Source organism: Macaca thibetana, chromosome 7 (genome assembly GCF_024542745.1).
Source record: "Macaca thibetana thibetana isolate TM-01 chromosome 7, ASM2454274v1, whole genome shotgun sequence".
NCBI lineage: Eukaryota > Metazoa > Chordata > Mammalia > Primates > Cercopithecidae > Macaca > Macaca thibetana.
In genome coordinates, this window is record NC_065584.1 from 15,119,983 (window position 1) to 15,140,933 (window position 20,951).

General features: G+C 43.7%; 2 protein-coding genes across 3 annotated transcripts in view; both read right to left on the reverse strand.

Moving 5' to 3' along the window:
* The window catches only part of RIN3 (Ras and Rab interactor 3), a 768,425-nt gene that overhangs the window by 208,322 nt on the left and 539,152 nt on the right, over nt 1-20,951 (reverse strand). The window lies entirely within an intron of this gene.
* SLC24A4 (solute carrier family 24 member 4) overlaps nt 1-20,951 on the reverse strand; it is a 177,013-nt gene that overhangs the window by 11,898 nt on the left and 144,164 nt on the right. For both annotated transcript variants that reach the window (XM_050799075.1, XM_050799076.1), the window contains exons 13-14: nt 6,093-6,259; nt 2,207-2,321 (exon numbers count right to left, since the gene is read on the reverse strand). In XM_050799075.1, the coding sequence (XP_050655032.1) occupies nt 2,207-2,321; nt 6,093-6,259 (282 nt within the window). The remainder of the gene's footprint in view (nt 1-2,206; nt 2,322-6,092; nt 6,260-20,951) is intronic.

Consider the following 20,951-nt stretch of genomic DNA (forward strand, 5'->3'; position numbering starts at 1 on the left):
ATGAAGTGAGGCGCAGCGGCTGGGAGTCCTCAGAGAAGTACAGAAGTTTCTGTACTTCTACATTTCACTGTAGCCACTCTGAAATGATGTGCTGCTTCAGAGACCCATCTGTCCCTTGGTCCTAAAAGAGACCCTTTGTTGACCTTATTGGGACACTCCCCATTCCTGCAAGCCCTTAAACTTCCAGCATCCTGACATCCCTCCCTAGCCTGAACTCCAGGGCCAGTTGTTTAAACTGCACATTCCCTTGTCCCTTGACCTTCCACTGTGTCCACCCAGCTGACTCTGGCTAGGGATGAACTTGTCATCTGTGCACTGCTGGAGCCGGCATGACTGAATCCCACCAAGTTCATGTCGCTGAACGTCAGCTGGGTCCCTGGTGCTCACCAGCTTTCCTTGTACTCACTGTACTTGGCTGAGTACCCTGTCCCCATTCACGTCCATCTGGAACCTGTGAATGTGACTTTATTTGGAAATAGGGTCTTTGAGGATGTACTCAAATTAAGGTAAGGTCATACTGAATTAGGGTGGGTTCTAATCTGATGACTGGTGTCCTTATAAGGAGGAGGAAGTCTGCCGGGTGCAGTGGCTCATGCCTGTAATCCCAGCACTTTGGGAGGCTGACAGGTGGATCACTTGAGGCCAGGAGTTTGAGACCAGCCTGGCCAACATGGTGAAACCTTGTCTTTACTAAAAATACAAAACTTAGCTGGGTGTGGTGGCGATTGCCTGTAGTCCTGGTTATTCAGGAGGGTGAGGCAGGAGAACTGCTTGAACCCAGGAGGCAGAGGCTGCAGTAAGCCAAGATCATGCTACTGTACTCCAGCCTGGGTGACAAAGTGAGACTCCATCACAAAAAAAAAAAAAAGAGGAAGAAGGAGGAGGGGAAGGAAGGAAGGAGGGAAGGAAGGAAGGAAGGAAGGAAGGAAGGAAAGAAGGAAGGAGAAGGAGGAAAAAGAGGAGGATGAAGAGGAGGAGGAGGGGGAGGAGGAGGAGGGGGAGGAGAAGGAGGAAGAGGAAGTCGACACAGACATACCAAGGGAAGAATGCAGTATGAAGGCAGAGGCAGAGATTGAAGTGATGCAGCTACAAGCCAGGGAGACCCAAGGATTGCGCGACCACTGGAAGCTAGGAAGGGGCAAGGAAGGGTCCTCTCCTAGAGCCTTCAAGGGACCATGGCCCTGCTGACACCTGGCTTTCAGACTTCTGGCTGCCAGAGCTGTGAGACAGTGAACTTCTGTCATTTGAAGGCACCCTGTTGTGGCACTTTCTTATGACTCCCTAGGGAACTAACATGCTCACATCAAAGGTCACTCAGTTAAATTCCATTCCTCCCTCAGCTGCTGTCCCTAACTGTCCCCATTCTCTGTAAGGGCCCTGCCTACCAGAAAACATACTCCCACTCTTCCTTTCCCGTCATCTCATGGTTTCTCAGGCACAACTCGCTAACCAACCAATCAACCCTTCATCTTGGAGGAATAAAATGTCCTGTCCCTCTTCTCAAAGCCAACCATTCTCTTTACGCACTGTTCTTTTCTCCTGTCTCCTGTGAGATTTTACGCCATTATTCACCCATCCCCATCCCTATACTTTCAAACTCTGTGCTGCGAGGAAGATCTGCGGATGTCCATGCTGGGATGCTACCTTGCTAGCAGAAAAGGAGAAGTCAGTAAAACCTGCTCTTGTTACAGCTCTTTTGTTCCACCATCAAAGCTCATACAGTCACTCCTTGTGTTGCTCAGCCCATGCCACGTAGTAAGCCCAAAACAAAAACCACCAAACAAACCAAAACATTACACACGTTCTAGAGGTCAGAAGAAGAATGGGGAAGTTGGATATATAGGATGCCCATGCTTTGCCTTTCTTGGACCAGAATGTTTCTTGTTATTAGCTCATTTGCTGTATAAAGTTTGGGCTTGGCCTCTGTTCAATCTCACATTGACTGCTGACCTCAGAACATTTTTGTTTTTAAACAACCACTCTAGCAAAAGCTTCTAGATAGAGGTCTGGAGTTCATCTTGGTAGCATTCTCTCCGTGGATGGAATCTAATAAATGATGCTTTCTAGATGTCACAGTTTTTCTCCATAGTAGGACTTGACAACTGCCAGTCATAAGAGCCACAACTTGGTCAACTATAAGTCAGGCAGGGACGAGGATGCAGCGGCCTGCACTGCATGACTGTGAGGGCTGGGGCATAATCCATACCTTGTCTCGCGACAATTAAGCTGGCCATGCAGTCTGGAACACTTGTCCCTGCTGCCAGGAAAGTAATGCCCATGATGACATCTGGGATCCCAAGTGTGTATCCAATGATAGTCACCTGCAGTATGGGGGTTGGAGACACAAACTCTCAAACAACAGTGTATGGACCGAAGAAATATTGCTAGTATTAGAGACACTGTAAGCGTAGGAAATGGTGATTTTGGAATTGCTGGGGCTGCCTCTTTTAAAAACAAAACAAAACAAAACAACACTGAACTACGAGGCTAAGAAGCCAAAAGACAGAAGGATGGAAGGAAGGAAGGTCTTGAGTGTGCACATACCATCCAGAGTGCTCAGGACCAGGGATGCCACATGAACCCTGCTTTACCCTGGACTTCATGCCCAGGCCCTCTGAGCCCTCTGACACTCAGGCTTCAGACAGGGAAGCAGATTCAAGTCCAGGGCCCTGGGGGCTGGTTTTGGCTCTGCCCTATCTGCATGACTTTACAGAAGTCATTTCTTCTCTTTAGTCCTCAGTTTCTCCAACTGCACAAGTGTTCTGGGGAAATGGACAATCCATTTCCAAGGCCTCTCCCTTTTGATACTGACATTCAAGAATCATTCTTCCAAAGCCTTGGGGGTGAGAGATGTATTAATAAAAGGTGGGGGTGTAGGGGATGGACAGATGGGTCTTCACTGCTTGCTGGAGCCTCGCCAGGACATAGCGAAAGTAAGCGCAGGGTGCTCAGGCGGGTACGCCTTGCATAGGCAGAGATCAAGGCTACCATGGGCACTGCCTTCTTTACAGACTTTTACTGTCAAGGCCATTCTATTCCCCCAAACTGAGGCTATCTGAAGTTCAAACCCATAGGTAAGAGTGCCCCAGTAAAGTGGTTCCTGTGACCCCAGGACCCTGGTTTAAGAAACATGGGTGGGGTTTATACATCAAGGTGGTGGGGGTTGGAGTGTCCTGTCTCATTGATAATTAGCAGAACTGATTTAATCATATGGTTATTTTCTATAACTAGAGAAGAAATTCACATATTCATTAATTTGATCTTCCTGAGTCTCACACCCACTCAAATGTCATGAAATGCTTTTTTTTTTTTTCACTTGTAATGTTGTTTTGGGAATACACTTCAGTAAGAGAAATCACTGGATCCTTTCTTTAAAATCTGAAGATGAACTGGCCTTTAATTCTATTCAGAAAATTTAAAAATTGCAAATCCAACTCACTTAAGGCACAGTTTTCATTCTCTGATTGTCATCTTTTTCTAGGGAAGTTTTTTTTTTTTTTTTTTTTGACAGGATCTTGCTCTGCTCCATAGCCCAGGCTGGAGTACAGTGGATTGACCACGGCTCACTGTGGCCTCAACCTCTCAGGTTTAAGCAATCCTCCCATCACAGCCTCCTGAGTAGCTGCAACTACAGGTGCATGCCACCACGCCTGGCTAATTTTTTAATTTTTTGTAGACACAGGGTCTTGCTATGTTGCCCAGGTTGGTCTCGAACTCCTGGGCTCAAGTGATCCTCCTGCCTTGGCCTCCCAAAGTGCTGGGATTACAGGTGTGTAAGCCACCACACCCAGCCTCTAGGGAGTTTAGATAGTAACGAATTCCAACTCTTCTTCCTCATCCCCCATATGGAGTGGGCTATGGAGACTTTAATCTTCATCATGGAAGCATGGAAACAGCATTGCTGCATCTCATGGTGAAAATGGCTAATATTTACTGTTATGAGCAATCAGCCATGCTGCAAACTCAAATTGCAATACCTGAACAAGAGGAAGTAAGATTAGGTTGAAATTGGGTATAGTGTATGCAACACTAATTCAACACAAGAAAGGCACTATAAGAAATCGCACTGCTTAGTGGCCAAACTGTGTATTATTCCGTGATGCTTATGATCATCTGACTGTTACCAGGTAATCACCCCTAATTGGCTGTTGGTTTCAATAAGTGGCTAACTACTGGATGCTTCTGACACGGTCTAACCAAACTGTTCTGGGCTGGGAGTAGTGTATGAAAGGGAGTGGTCAGGAGGGACATGAATGAGGTCCTGGGGGACTTGAATATTCAAGTGTTCCCATGTCCCGCATTCAGCTGAGCCAAGGCCAAGGTGTTCCAAGTGTGTGTGTCTGGGGCTGGGGCAGATGCTGGGGTCCTGAAGGCTTGGAGTTGTTCTGCCCCTCCTGAGTTACATGACTTGTTTCATTGACTAAAACACAATCAGAGTCCATCGTGGGCTTTCTTTTGGGATACAGAACTCTAAGCGGGTACCAGGAGAAAGGGAGAAAGGGAGCAGGCTGGGGGCAGTGCCTTCCACCAGCTGGTGTCTTGGGGAGGCTCTGCCACAGGGACAGGAGGGCTGCCGCACGAGTAGGTGTAAGGACACTCACAGAGGCTGGGACAGGTCTCAGATCAGCCTGAGGAAGCATCTGAGATGAGGGAGGCGGCCAAAGGGTAGGATTTCAGGAAAGCACAGGCAAAATGGCTCCCATACACTGTTCAGAATCCCAGTAATGCTCTGGGAGGGATGGGGGAAGGTGTGATTGGGTTGCGGGGAGGGAAGAGACAGGATTGGCCAAATGCCTAGGAAGTGCTGGGCTCTCTTTTCATTCTCCCAATGGCCTTGTGAGAGCGATGATCACCCCACTTCATAGAGGGAGTCGCCAGCTTCCGTGGTTTGCAAGAGGTAGGACTAGGATTCAGCGCTGTTCTCATGTGATCCAGGATCCTTTGTTCCCCACTAAACGACACGGTTTCTCTGGAGTTAAGGGAAAGGTGGCCTCTTGGCCAGCATGGAACATTTACTGGCCCTGCTGTCTCTCACATCAAGATTTCTTGCCTTCTCTGCTGCTGGTGTCAGGCATTAGGAGGAGAACAAAGGGACTTGATGCTAATTACTAGGGTGTAAGGGGCTGAGAGTGAGTTTCACAATCAACAGAACTGCAGCCATGCTGGAACTGCTTCCCTCTCTTTGCTCCTGGGAATGAGGAGGAGAAGTGGGGACCCCATTAGGTGGTACACAGAAAGTGGGGAGGGAGGCTCCTGTGTGGCCTGACCCAGCCCAGCCCAGCTGATGAAAGGTTTATATGGGGACCTGTCCTGTGTGACCACAGGAGCTTATGAGGAGCTACACCAATGTCTCTCTGCCTGTAAAACTCCCATCCAATGAAATGTGAAAAGTCCAGTAGCAAACTGAGAGGCAGCTTACGGTAGTAGCTGAGATCATGGGCTTAGCAGATCAATACCTGGGTCCTAATCCTAACTCTAGCACTCACTAACTGTGTAACCTTGGGGAAATTACTCAATTTCTCTATGCCTCGATTTCCCCCATTTGTTAGATGGGGATAATAACACCCATCCCTTGGGGTTGTTATGAGGATAAGGAAGAGTTTATGTGAAGGACTTAAACCAGCATCCAGCACATCAGTGCAGGGAGGAGCATTCCTGGGCAGGAGCATGGAACAAGCTGCCTTGTGTTCAACCTCATCTCCCTTGACTCCAGTCTCCTTCCTTCACATTCCCTCAGGACCCTGGAAACCAAGAGGACTTGGTGATCATCCACCTGTCATACTGCTCTGCCTGTAACACCAGAGTGATTTAGGCTGCCTAAATTAGCACTGTGATTTAGGCTGCCTGTGTGAAGGTTGGTCTCCTTCCCTCACACTCAAAGGCAGGCACTGTGCTGTGTGTCTGCATCCCGGGTACCTGGCTCAGAGTCATGCACGTCATTCAAACCCTTTTCTACTGAGAAATACGCTGTGGTCAGTGAGGCCAGTGACTTGCCCAAAGGTGGCATAGCAGTACCTGTGGTTAGCCTTGAACTCAGTTCCCCACCTCTCCCTGGCTGTGCACACTGTCCACCCCCTGCTCCCGCCACTTACCAGCCACACCATGATATAGGAGAACACAGCAATCCACAGCGTGGCGGTGATGAAGGTGACCATGAAGAACTTCTCCCAGCGGGGCTTGCTGCAGTTGGGAATGGTGACGCACAGGAGGAAGATGAGGGGCCAGGTGAACACCCACTTGACCTTGTCCCCTCTGGCCTCTGCAGGGGGAAGGAGCAGAGCGAGAAAGGAGGGGGAGAGAAACACACTGGGTAACACACCTGCCAGTCTACCTGTCGGTTTAGTCTTCAAGCTAAATAAGAGAATGCCACCGATGTGACTCTAGGCAACTAACCTTGCAGAATCACAGAATTCCATAATGTCACCCTGGAAGTGGCAAGACAATTTAGTAAGTGCTTGTTGCTTGAATAACTTAAGTCATTCAAAATCCTTCATTTGACAGGACAAGGAAAGTGAGGCCCAGAGTGGGAACAGACTACTCAGAGGAGCTGGAATGGGGATGTAAGTTATGGTTGGGCTTTGGAATCAGACAGCCCTGGACTGGAAGCCAAAGGACCTTGAGAATCCCAACTCTACTTCCTCCTCTGACAGTAATAGCCTACACGTAACAACAACGGGGCAGCAATAATCAACACAATCAGCATTTGCCATGTGCTGCGGGCACAGTGCTAAGTGCTTTGCATCTTATTGGTTTCTTCATGTGTTAAATGAGAAAGTTATCTCTTGGTTGTTGCAAGAATGATGTGACAGAGTGTACATAAAATACCCAGCACACGGGGCGGGCCTGGCACACAGCAGGTGCTTTGGAAATCTCAGCTCCTTTGTCCCAAGGTCATGTAGTCAAGACTGGTGCAAGACTAAACGTGTGCCCTGGCTGGCAGTCCAGATCTCACTGGCTCCTACCAAGGGAATCCAGAAACAATTCAATGGAGGAAAAGAGGCCTCATAAGCCATTGAGTGTAAGCATAGTTTCCTTAATAAGCCACTGAATATAGGTGTGCACATGCAGGTTAAAAACTGGCCTGCTCGTCAATGAAATGGTGGAGGAAGGACTTCTGCAATTTTTATTTTTTATAGAAGCTTTGAGAACAACAGCAAAAAATTGTCAGAATCAACTTTTTCAGAGCTCTGGAATTAACCTAAGGTTTGCAGCAATCCAGGGAATGTCTATTTAAAAAAAAAATCAGTTGGACCTTAGTAAGAACAGGGAACTCTGTGGAGTTTTAACTTTCCCTATTTTTACTCCTTCTTGCCAGGTCTGGAGTAGCCTTGAAATCTAGCAGCATGCAACCACATTGAAAAACAGCAGGCTAGCAGCCACCAGAGGAGGCAGAACAAGGTTGGAGGACCTCCCAAGTTCATTACCATAGAATTGTTATTATTTGACCTGTCTGATGCTTTCCTAGAAGACTCCACTTTCAAGGCTGCCTTTATTTTACCAGAATCTGAGCTTACCCAGCGTGAATAACTTTTTTCTTGGATGTGTTTGTCGAAAACAATTAGAGGAAATTATTAAATCATGTTGCTGGAAGTGGCAGATGACAGCTGGGACAAGTAATAGGTTAACCAAAAAGCATAAAAGGAAAAGCTGGGGAACGAGACATCCATAGTGGGCTTTGAAAAGCCCCTAGATATCTCTGGGAATCTAACAGACCATGAGCATGCACAGGGCTGTGCCCAGGGTTCTTCACATGCTCAGGAAAGACTCGAGACTGCTGTAAGATTTCACCTCTGCCTAACTGAGGCTCTGTGCAAATAAGAAGGAAAGGCTACTGCAGAGTTGTGAACTACCCGCCCAAGTGTTGGAGGCATGCCCCAAAATACATAGAGTCCCTTGGCAAAGACTGAGAGAATGACTGGATCCAGGAACCTAGGGAAGTCTCTGTCTAATCATTAGCTGACCTCTAGGCTAACCTAGCAGAGACTTCAGTGGCCACACACAACAAAGAACATGAATTTTACACAATTAGTTTAGAAAAGTCACTAAACAAGCAATAATAATAAAGAGTAACAACCACAAACCCTAGAACAGGAGACAATCTCCTGTTCTCCAACCACAATGGAACAGAATTAGAAACCAATAACAGAAGGAAAACTGGAAAATTCACTAATACAAGAGAAATGCAATAACATACTCCTAAATAAAGGGTCAAAGAAGAAAGCACAAAAAAATTAGAAAATACTTTGAGATGAATCAAAAAAAGTAACATACTAAAACTTATGGGATATAGTGAAAACAGTACTTAGAGAGGAATGTATAGCTGTAAAATACCTATATTAAAAAAGGGAAAGATCTCAAATCAATGACCAAACCTTTCTCCTTAAGAAAAATAAAAGAAGAGCAGAAAATGAAGTCCAAAGAAAGCAGAGGGAAGGAACAGAAAATCAAGGTTAGAGTGAAAATAAATGAAATAGAAAATAAAAAACAATACAAAGAATCAAAGAAATTGAAAGTTGCCTCTTTGAAAAGATCAATACAATTGACAAACCTTTAGCTAGACTGACCAAGAAAAAAAGAGAGAAGACTCACATTACCAAAATCAGGAACAAAACAAGGACATCACTATAAACATTACAGAAATAAAACAAACTATTACGGAATACTGCAAACAATTCTAACAGACAAAATTCTACAAAGGTACAAACTACCAAAACTGACCCAGAAAGGAATAGAAAATCTGAAGAGACTTAAAACAAGATTGAAACAGCAATTTAAAATTTTACTTAACAATTAAGATTGAAAGCTATTACAACCCTCCCCTCCCCACCTCACTGCAAAATCAGGAACAAGATGAAGATATCTGCTCTTACTCCTTCAGCATTGAACTAGAGATTATAGCCAAGAAAATTAGGCAAGAAAAATAAGTAAAAGTGATTCAGATTGGAAAGGAAGAAGTAAAACTATCCCTATTTGTAGATGACATGATCTTGCATATAGAAAACTCTAAGGAACCCATAAAAAAATTTTAGAACTAATAAACAAGTTCAGCCAATTTGTAAGATATGTAATAAATACACAAAATTCAGTTGTGTTTTATATATTAACAATCCAAAAATAAAATTAAGAAAGCAATTCCACGTACAATGCCATCAAAAATTTTAAAGACCTAACATTTATGCAACAAGAGTAGTAGAGGATTTGTATGCTGAAAACTACCAAACATCACTGGAAGAAATTAAAGAAGACCTAAATAAATGAGAAGAAATTCTGTTTATGAATTGGAAGGCTTCAAATGGTAAAGACGGTAATATTCCCCAAACTTATGTATACATTCAATGCAATCCCTATCAAAATCCCAGGTAGCTGAGCAGAAATTGACAAGCTGAGCCTAAAATTCATATGAAAATATAAGGAACCCCAAATAGCCAAAGCAATCTTGAAGAAAAAAATCAAAGCTGGGAAATTTACACACTGTGATTTTAAAACTTAGTACAAAGCTACAGTAATCAGGAGAGACTGCTACTGGAAGAATGAAATAAAATTCTGAGTCCAGAAATAAACCCAGATATTTAAGTGTTTATTTATGGACTCGACATTTACTGGCATAAGAATGGAATAAAATTTTGAATCCAGAAATAAACCCAGGCATTTAATATCTTGATATTTGACACGAGTATCAAGACAATTCAATAGGAAAACAATAATCTTTTCAACAAATGATGCAGAGACAGCTGGATACCCATAGGCAAAAGAATGAAACTGGTGCTTTATCTTATACCATGCACAAAAATTAAATAAGAAATGATTAAGACCTAAATATAAGAGCAACAACTATAAAACAACATGAGCACAACTCTTTATGGCCTTGAATTGGGCAATGATTTCTTAAATGACACCAAAATATCACAAGCAACAAAAGAATAAGTAAATTATATTTTATCAAAATTAAAAACTTTTGTGATTCACAGAATACTATTAAGAAAGTGAGGCTGGGGCTGGGCGTAGTGGCTTATGTCTGTAATCTCAGCACTTTGGAAGGCCAAGATGGGCAGATCACCTGAGGTTGGGAGTTCAAGACCAGCCTGGCCAACATGGTGAAACCCTGTCTCTACTAAAAATACAAAAATTAGCCGGGTGTGGTGGTGCACACCTGCAATCCCAGCTACTTGGGAGGTTGAAGCAGGATAATCACTTGAACCCAGAAGGCAGAGGTCATAGTGAGCTGAGATCACACCACTGCACTCCAGCCTGGGAGACAGGGCAAGGCTGTGTCAAGAAAGAAGAAAGAAAGAAAGAGAGAAAGAGAGAAAGAGAGAAAGGGAGGAAGGGAGGAAGGGAGGAAAGAAAGAGAAAAGCTGGGCACAGTGGCTCATGCCTATAATCCTGCGCTTTGAGAGGCCAAGGCGGGAGGACTGGTTGAGGCCAGGAGTTCAAGACCAGCCTGGGCAACATAGTGAGACCTCATCTCTACAAAAATACAAAAACTAGCTGGGCATGATGGCCTTTTAGTCTCAGCTACTTGGGAGGCTGAGGTGGGAGGACTGCTCTAGCCTGGGAGTTAGAGGCTGCAGTGAGCTGTGATTGCCATTGCACTGGGCAACAGAGTGTGGTCTTGTCTGGAAAAACAAAACAACAACAACAACAACGAAAAAAAGGAAAAGATAGACTGTGAAAATACTATCTATTAAACGGAAAAAACTTATTTTGCAAATAATATATCTGATAAGGGTCTATTGTACAAAATATATAAAGAACTCTTACTATTCGACAATTTAAAAAACCCAATTTTCTTAAAAAAGGCAAAGTGTTTGGACAGTTCTCCAAAGAAAATGGTCATTAGGAAAATGTAACTCAAGACGATTTCACAGCCACAAGTATTACTAGAATAAAAAAATAACAAGCATTGGTGAGGGTGCGGGAAAATAGGGACCTTCATACATTGCTGATAGGAATGTAAAATGGTTCAGCTGCTTTGGAAAACAGTCTGACAGTTTCTCAAAGAGTTTGACCCAGAAATTCTACTCCTAGTTCTACCCAAAAGGAATGAAAACATATGTCCACACAAAAACTTTTACTCAAATGTTCACAGCAGTATTATTTATAATAGCAAAAAATGAAAACAACCCAAATATTAACCAAGTGATGAATGGATAAACAAAATGTGGTATATAAATACAAAGGAATATTATTCAGCCATAAAAAGGAACACAGTACTGATACATGATACCACATGGACAAATCTTGTAAACACTACACAAAGTGAAAGAAGTCAGACACAAAAGGCCATATATTGTTAGATTCCATTTATATAAAATGTCAAGAATAGGAAATTCATAGAGACGGAAAGTAGATTAGTGGTTGCCAGGGGATAGAAGAGAAGAGGAATGGGCAATCATGCTTGTGGGACTATGAAAGTGGGATAATAAAAATATTCTAGAATTACATATTGGTGATGGCTGTGCAGCTCTGTGAATATAGCAAAAATCACGAATTACAGTTTATGAGGGTGAATTTTATGGCATATACATTATATCTCAATTTTAAAATTTGCAAAGTAGACTGGCACTAGCTGTGTTTGCTCTGTAATATTTGTGCTAGAATCTTCCTAAATCATTGAAAGTACTTTACTAAAAAAAAAAAAAAATCAGCTGCTTATAATAATTAGCCAAGAGAATATGGTTAGCTTGAAATCAGCAAATCCATCGATCTCTTTCTAGATCTTTCTCTATATACACCTTTCTGTAGCTTACAGTCCCTGTACAAATGGCCAAAAGTTTTCCTGCCTTGATTGGTTTGTCCAAAATTCCAGGCTCTTCTCCTGTGAGTCCACATCCCAACTCATCTAGGTTGCTGAGGAAGTCCTAGGGCATTTCTAGAATTGACCGAAAACTCCATATGTAGAGGAAGAATTCGCTTTGGGGAATTGTAACCCTGGACACTTCAGTGCCCAGGAACGTCTTTGAGGGTATATACAAATGCCACAGCAGAAGGATAATGCTCTCATGTTCCCAGACACCAAATTGCATGAGGTGTTTGTCTTTTTCTTGCCTGGTATGGGTTTTGCATCGGTTTCAACATCCACCCCCATCTGGCCCCACCCAAGTGGCCAGTGTCATGGCCCACCGTTGTTCCCTAAGAAATAATGCTTCAACCGACCCATTCTATTGCTGTGCTTTTCAATTATTGGATGAGATCCAGGAGAGGATGGTGAAATCAATTTAGTGAAGGGCAACTAGCATTTTCTTTTTTTAAAAAAAGTAGAAAGTAGAGTTCCTGTACATAGTGAGAGTTCAATATTATTCTGGGAAACTGGTTTCCTTTTTATATTTCCAGGTATGTGTATAAAATATTCCTGTAGGTCACGGTCATGGTGTGGAAACCTTCCATGGTGCTCGTGCTGGTCTCTGTTTCATTGCTAGTGCTGTGCAATCCTCTCAACCCTCAGCCTTCCATCCATTTGGTCTCTCTTCAGCCTCCCCAATGTTCTGACTCTTCTGAAAAGCCGTTAACCCCAGCAGCCCATGGTGACCTCTCCCTTCTGTAAATTCTTTGCTTTTTAAGAATTTATGAATTATTGAAACTCTACCCAAGTTGACCCATAGCCTTACTGCTTGAATCTGCCATCTCTACCTCTCCTGGCTGGGTTGCAAGCATAGCTGGTAACAGCTCCTGGTGCCTTCTGCACCAGTGTGGACCATACAATTAGCAGGAGGTGGTATTCTAACCGCCTGCTCTGCATAATTGGGTGTTTTGTTTACTGCCATGTTACCTAATTGCTCTGCATTTTGAAGCCCAGTGCTCAAAGGCCGAAAACAAGGCAAGCAATGGTAAAGCTCTGGCATCTGATTTGGTTCAAATCCAGTTGACTAGCTCATCAGCTGTGGGTCACTGGGCCAGCAGTCCCCATGAAACTCATTTCCTTACTGTAAAATGGGGGGTGACAACAGTACACGGGGGACTTGGGAATATGATACTATTTGTCAATAGGAGGTCACAGAAGAGTCTCAGTAAATGGCACATCTTACCATTACTATCAGGGCCATATATCAATACAGACACAGTTTCAGATATAGGCTGGGTGCAGTGGCTCACACCTGTAATCCTAGTGCTTTGGGAGGCCGAGGCAGGTGGATCACTTGAGGTCAGGAGTTTGAGACCAGCCTGGCCAACTGGTGAAATCCCACCTCTACTGAAAAAATATATATATATATGTAGGCCGGGTGTGGTGGCTCACACCTGTAATCCCAACACTTTGGAAGGCCGAGGTGGGTGGATCACCTGAGGTTGGGAGTTTGAGACCAGCCTGACCCACAGGAAGAAACCCCATCTCTACTAAAAATACAGAATTAGCTGGGCTTGGTGGCGCATGCCTATAATCCCAGCTACTTGGGAAGGCTGAGGCAGGAGAATCCCTTGAACCTGGGAGGCAGAGGTTGTGGTGAGCCGAGATCGTGCCATTGCACTCCAGCCTGGGCAACAAGAGCAAAACTCCATCTCAAAAAATATATATATATACACACACACACACACACACACACACACACACATATATACATACACATATACATATACACAAAAATTAGCCAGGCGTGGTGGTGGGTGCCTGTAATCCCAGCTACTTGGGAGGCTGAGGCAGGAGAATCTCTTGAACCCAGGAGGTGGAGGTTGCAGTGAGCCGAGATCACACCATTGCACTCCAGCCTGGGCGATAGAGCGAGACTCTGTCTCAAACGAAAACAACAACAAAACAAATATGGCATGGAGTTGTCAGCCCAAAGCTCTCAATGTCTGGCTTGGAAGAAAGTCACTTGTATGAGTTCTGAAGCTAGACTGGAAGCCCCTTGCAGGCAAGCGCCTGCTGGATTCTTGCACGGCTGTGGAAGACAGCAGAGCCCCCAGCCCAGCCCCTGACCCATGGCACTACTCAACACATATTAAATGCATGGGAGGCTACAAGGGCTCCCTCAGAATCAGGAAAAGATCATCTGAACATAACATGTTTTTAAAACCCCACATAATGAATGTGATCATCACCATTTGAAAGCTCATTAGCAGCAAGGAAGCCCCAAATATTATGCTGATAAAGTTAGATATTTCCTGAACTTATGCCAAGGGACAAGATGACCAGGAAACATGACTGGAATGGAAAAGTTAAGAGAACCCAGTTGCACTCGATCAAGGTAAAGAGGTATGGACAGCCTTGAAAACTGTCCCAGCCTTTGATGGTGCCTACAGAGGTGCGTGGGTACAAGAGTCCTGATTCAGTAAGAATCCCAGGACACCTCTGGCAGAACCAGCCCAGCTCCCCTGATGAGGGGATATTTTCTCCCAGGCACGTTTGTGCTCCTGCCTGTGACTAGCCCAAGGGTAGTTCTAATCAGACTGAGTCAGTCAGAGCCTGTCCCTGAGGATGCTGAAACTGGAACCAATTTCAACATGTGCATGTGGCTAAAACTGTGAAATCAGGAGAGGAGAGGCAGAGGCAGCAGGTCTGAGGGGCAGGAGATGAATGAGGGACAGAGATGAGCATGGAGAGATAGGGGCTGTCCAATCACGTTTCCTGGTTCCAGTTGTCCTCAGACTCATCCACACCTCTGCCCTGGCTCCAGGAAACACCTCTGTATGTTTCTCATAAAGTCCCCTTTCCTACTGAAACCAAGATCTAGCTAATTTTTGATACTTGTAACCAGAGAGTCCTAAGCAATAGAGTTATGAAGACAGAAACAGCAGGGCAGCAGGGAGAGGCTTTTCAATCCGCGCTAGCCAAGAGCATCTTGCTCCTTGGTTTAATTCTGAGCTCATCATGCAACCTCCTGCCCCAGGATTCGGTCTCCCTAGCAGACTTGTCCACCAGGCTGGGCCTTGGCCTCCTCATCCTCCAAATGAGAGACTGAGACTAAACCAGTTGTTCTCAAAACCAACTGAACAGCCACATCACCTGGGGGGCTTGTTCACACACAGATTTCTGAGTCCTAGCAACATCCTGAAGGTTCTGCTTTCAAGTCTTCAAGTCCTAAGTTCATGCTCAAATGCACACTCTTTGCCAAACCCACATCTAACGTGTTTTTAAATGCAGCCAGAATTTGTTTTAATCGGGTATGGTAAGACACAGAGGTATAGAAATGATGGTCATGGAAAAAAAAAAAGGTTTTGTACTCACAAAAACTAGAAACAGGAGGCAAGGTGTGCCGCATGGGGCCACATGAGGAAGCACCAGTGCTGGTGAGAAGGCACAAGGAGTGAGAGGCAAGCGTGGGCAAAAGCCTTTATTGTGGCTTCCACGGGGCAAGGGAGGGTGAGTATGCAGCCTTAGAACTGAGTAACTTCTACAGGCTGGTGGGAATGTCAACTAGGACAATCAGTACGGAAAACAGTGTGGAGATTCCTTAAAGAACAAAAAGTAGATCTACCATTTCATCCAGCAATCCCACTCCTGGGTATCTACTCAGAGGAAAAGAAGTCATTATATGAAAAAGCTACTTGCATGTTTATGGCAGCACAATTTGCAATTGCAAAAATGTGGAATCAGCCCAAATGCTCATCAATTAATGGATGGATAAAGAAATTGTGGTGTATATATATATATATATATACACACACACACACATATATATATGTATCTATATATGTGTATACATATATATATATATGATGGAATACTACTCAGCCATAAAAAAAGAATGAATTAATGGCATTCACAGCAACCTGGATGGGATTGGGGACTATTATTCTAAGTGAAGTAACTCAGGAATGGAAACCAAACATCGTATGTTCTCACTCATAAGTGGGAGCTAAGCTATGAGGATCCAAAGGCATAAGAATGATACAGTGGACTTTGGGGCCTCGGGGGGAAAGGGTGGGAAGGGGTGAGGGATAAAAGATGACAAATTGGGTTCAGTATATACTGCGTGGGTGATAGGTGCACCAAAATCTCACAAATCACTACTAAAGAACTTTCTCATGTAACCAAATACCACCTGTTCCCCCACAACTTACGGAAATGAAACATTTTTAAAAAGAGAACTGAATAACTTCAGGGAGCTCTGGGGCTGAACCTGGTTGTCTGTACCTTGCCCTGGGATGACTAAGGCAGAGAGGAATGTTGCCTCCTAGACTATAAGAGCCAGATGGAGGAGGCAGTTCAGAGTAGGGCTTTGGATTGATTGGTTTGCACATGAAATTCATGCTCCCAGCAGGCAGCCGTTTGCTATCTATAAGAACTGAAGGGCCCTGGGAAGGGCAGTTTCTCCCCAGGCAGGGAGGCCTCAGATACCAGAGCATCAAGAATATAGAAAATAAGAACATAGACTTAAAACCTACTGTTAACTTCATAAAGTGACTTTCAGGTCTATACATCAGCCAACTGAGAGCTTTGCTAATGTGAATTGGTCTCTCAAGATTTTGGGCAATTCTAGGTCGTAGAGGCATTCATTGTTCTCATCTGGCTAGCATCCATTCCCCTTTAATGGTAACAGCATGCCAATTTTCCTTTAGGGAACCAACCCTCTATTCCACATTAAATTCATGTAGTTTAGACAGGGTGGACTCCCCTCCTTGATGTCTGGGTGGGTATGAGAGTCAAGTTGGCTAATCATGTATGCCATAATATTTAGTGTGTTCATTCCCCATGCTAGCAACTATTGTAGGTACTGGCACTCCGACACAGGACTTCTAGACTTCCTGGTATTATGGGGTTACATAGGCTCTGGGTTGGGTGTGTAATATAACAAGGGTCAACCTTCAGAATTCTGCCAAGAATCACTGCCTCTAATACCCATTGCCCTTTCCTCCTTACTAACAGAACTCTCTTTTCCTTGAGACCATAGGTTCCCAGCTAAAAATCTTAATATCCTAGGCTTCCTTGCAGGTAGTGGTGGCTATGGACAGTTCTGGACCATGAGATGCAAATTAAAGTCTACTTGGTGGAGCTTCCAGGAAAGTTATTCTCTTCTGGATAAGGAGAAGGAGGCCCAGTAGTATGAGGCTCCTGCCCTTTGTCCTCCTTGTGCCTGCCAGGAGTAGGGAGTCACTGGAGTTGCAGAAGTCAGTGGGCAACCTCGGGGCAAAAGCCACCAACTGAGTATGGACAACAGTAATGGGATACTGATGACAGAGCTGCGGGATTCCCTACTCTCAGGACTTCTTGTTACGTGAGAAAAATAAAATCCTTGAGTGTAAGGCTCTGTCACTTGAGTATTCTGTTACATGCAGCTGAATGCAATCCTTAACTTAAGAGACAGAGGCACCATCTGTGCATGGGGCTAACCCAATGGGATGTAAGCTTAGATGGAGGAAAGCCAACACAGGGATAAAGCCAACCCAGGGGAAAGCAATGCTGAGATGGATGGTGTCTTGTCGTTTCCTCTGAACCCTGGGTCCAGCCTTGCCAGAAAGCAGACTTTCTCAGGGAACCTGCCACCATGTGAACTTTTTGGCTTAAACCAGCCTGAATAGGGGTTCTTTAACATTAGGGGTCTGGACTAATTCATGTGTGAAATAATAGAGTTTTGGGAGCTGCAGAGGTGATGAGACAATGTCTACACTGATGGACATTCCTCCCTACACTATTGGGAACCCCTCCTGGCCCCCCACTTCCATCTCGTTGGGTGCAATATTGGAGTGAAATGTTCATCACAGACTCCGACTGACATGCAAACATCAACCAGAGAAAGGAGGGCTGCCGTCATTTCTTTTACTAAGCTCTCAGATTTCTCTTTTGAAGTAGAAAATTACAATTTAATTTTGTGAAAAAAAAGTCTTGAAACAAACTGTAACAAAACAGATGGCTAATCAGACTGGAGAAAAAAATTAAGAATAGATGCAGTTGCTGATGAAAAACCTCAAGCAAATTAATGTGGACAGTGAACGAATTCCATATTCCAATTAAGGGAGTGGTTAACCTGTGGTTCGCGGGGATGCATGCATCACTGGATGATGTAGAGTAGATTTGCATGGGCCTGGGAGCTCAGAGCACTTATATGACCTGGACAGCAGAGATTCCGAAGCAATGGTTCTCAAATTTGAGTGTAAGTCAGAATCCCTGGAAAGCCTGTTAGATCACTACACTCACAATGATTTGGCAAGACTAGAGGAGAAGGGAGTTCCAAGAATTTGTGTTTCTAACAAGTTACCAGGTGCAGCTGATGCTAAAAGTCCCAGGACCACACTTTGAGAACCACCACTCTAGAATAACTCCAGTTAAAAGCAATTGAGATATAATTAACATATCATAAAATTCACCCATTTAGAATGTGCAAGCAGGCAGGTTTTAGCATATTAGAAAGTTGTGTAACTATGACTATATAAGTCCAGAAGATTTTCATTGCCCCAGTGGAAACCCTGAGCCATTAGCGGTCATTCCCATTCCTCATCTCCTCCAGCCTCTGGTAACCACTAATTAATTTTTTGTCTCTATAGATTTATTTTGGGCATTCCATATAAATGGAATTGTAACATGTGGGCTTTTGTGTCTGGCTTTCACTGACTATATATTTCCTAGGCTCATCCATATTGTAGCATCTATCAGTACGCCATTCCTTTTTAGGGCTGAATAATATTCTATTACATGGATATACCACATTTCATTTATCCATTCTTCACTTAATGGATATTTGAATTGTTCTACTTTTTGGCAATTATGAATAATGCTGCTTTGAACTCTTGTGTATAAGTTTGTGTGTGGACATATATTTTCATCCCTCTTAAATACAGAACTAAGAGAGGAGTTGTTGGGTCATATGGTGACTCTAACTTTTTTTTTTTTTTTTTTTTGAGATGGAGTCTCGCTCTGTCACCCAGGCTGGAGTGCAGTGGCATGATCTCAGCTCACTGCGAGCTCCACCTCCCGGGTTCACGCCATTCTCCTGCCTCAGCCTCCCAAGTAGCTGGGACTACAGGTGCCCACCACCTCGCCCAGCTAATTTTTTTGTATTTTTAGTTGAGATGGGGTTTCACTGTGTTAGCCAGAATGGTCTTGATCTCCTGACCTCGGGAGCTGCCCGCCTCGGACTCCCAAAGTGCTGGGATTACAGGCGTGAGCCACCGTCCCCGGCCTACATTTAACTTTTTGAGGAATTGTCAGGCTGTTTTCCAAAGCAGCAGCACTACTTACATTTCCACCAGCAATGTGTGAGGGCTCCAATTTTCCTATCTCCTCACCAATATTTGTTATTGTCTACCTTTTCTGGATTATCCCCATTCTAGTAGGTGTGAAATGGCATCTTATCATGATATCTCATTTAGATTTGCATTTCTCTAATGACTAATTATGTGAGCATCTTTGCATACCCTTATTAGCCATTTGTATAATCTGCTTTGGAGAAATGTCTATTCAAATCTTTTGTCCACTTTCAAACTGAATTGTCTTTTATTGTTGAGTTTTAAGTCACACACACACACACACACACACACACACACACACCCCACACTCTACATGATTTGCAAATGTTTTCTCCCATTCTGTGGTTAGAAACTGTTGGCTAATGCAAGGTCATAAATATGTATACTTATGTTTTCCTCTAAGAGTTTTATATTTTTAGCTATTATATTTAGGTTTTTGTTTCATATCGAGTTAACTTTTCTATATAGTGAGCAGTAGGGGTCAGTCTTCTTTTCAGTGTGGTTATCCAGTTGTCCTAGCACCATTTGTTGAAAAGACTATTATTTCCCCTAGTGAATTGTCATTACCCTTGTCAAAAGCTAATTGGCCTGAAATGTAAAGGTGCATTTCAGGACTTCCATTTGTATTTCATTAATCTATATGTCTATCCTTATGCCAGTGCCAGACAATCTTGATTACTCTATCTTTGTAGTAAGTTTGAAGGCAGAAGTATGAATTCTCCAACTTTGTTCTTTTTAAAGACTGTTTTGGCTATTCTGGGTCCCCTGTATTTCCATATGAATTTTAGGATCAGCTTGTCAGTTTCTGCAAAAAAGTCAGCTGGGGTTTTGATAAGGATTGCATTAAATCTGATCGATCTGAGGACTATTATTTTTAAAACGTTAAGTCTTCTAACCCTTGAACACAGGACATCTTCCCATTTATTTGATTGTCTTTAATTTCTTTCTATGATGTTTTGTAATTCAGTATACAAGTCTTGTACTGCTTTTGCTAAATTTACTCCTAAGTATTTTATTCTTTTAAATGCTATTGTAAATGGGATTGTTTAATATCATTTTCAGATTGTTAATGACTAAGGTGTTAAAATACAACTGAATTGTATATATTGATCTTGTATCCTGCATGTTTATTAACTCTAATAGTGTTATTTTTGTGTGGGTTCCTTAGGATTTTCTATACAGAAGATTATGTCATCCATGAATTCAGAAAGTTTTACTGCTTCCTTTCTCACCTGGGTGCCTGTTTCCTTTTCCTGCCTATTTGCCCTGGCTAGAGTCTTCAGCATATTGTTGAATAGAAGCAACGAGGCACTACGTTCAGCAGGGCTGGGGGATGATGGGTTTTGCTGCAGCATCAGCACACCCCGTAAACTTATTTTTAAAAGCCCCCCTTATAGCATAAGGAAGCTTGTGTGGGCTTCTGTGCTGGCCTGTGAAGATCTGTTGGGTGGGCTTCTGTGCTGGCATGTGAAGATCTTTTGCGTGGGCTTCTGTGCTGGCCTATGAAGATCCACTGGGTGGGCTTCTGTCGCTGGTATTCTGTTCAGGACCCTGATACATGGTCCTAGGCAGGCCTTTACCTTCTACTTCTCCTCCCAGCACATGTGGCACTGCACTGGCCTGGCTGGAGGGGCAACATGGAGTGAATTTCTAGGGCAAGTGCCCTGGATGGTTCTGTTTGGTCGACACTGTCCCTTGAGCAAGTCACTGCCCCTCTCTGTCCCTCAGCTTCCCACCTTGGAATATAAGAAAACTAGTCTAAAAATTCCCAAGACCCACTTTTAACTCTTGTTTTGCTCCTGATCTTAGGGGAAAGATTTTAGTCTTTCGCC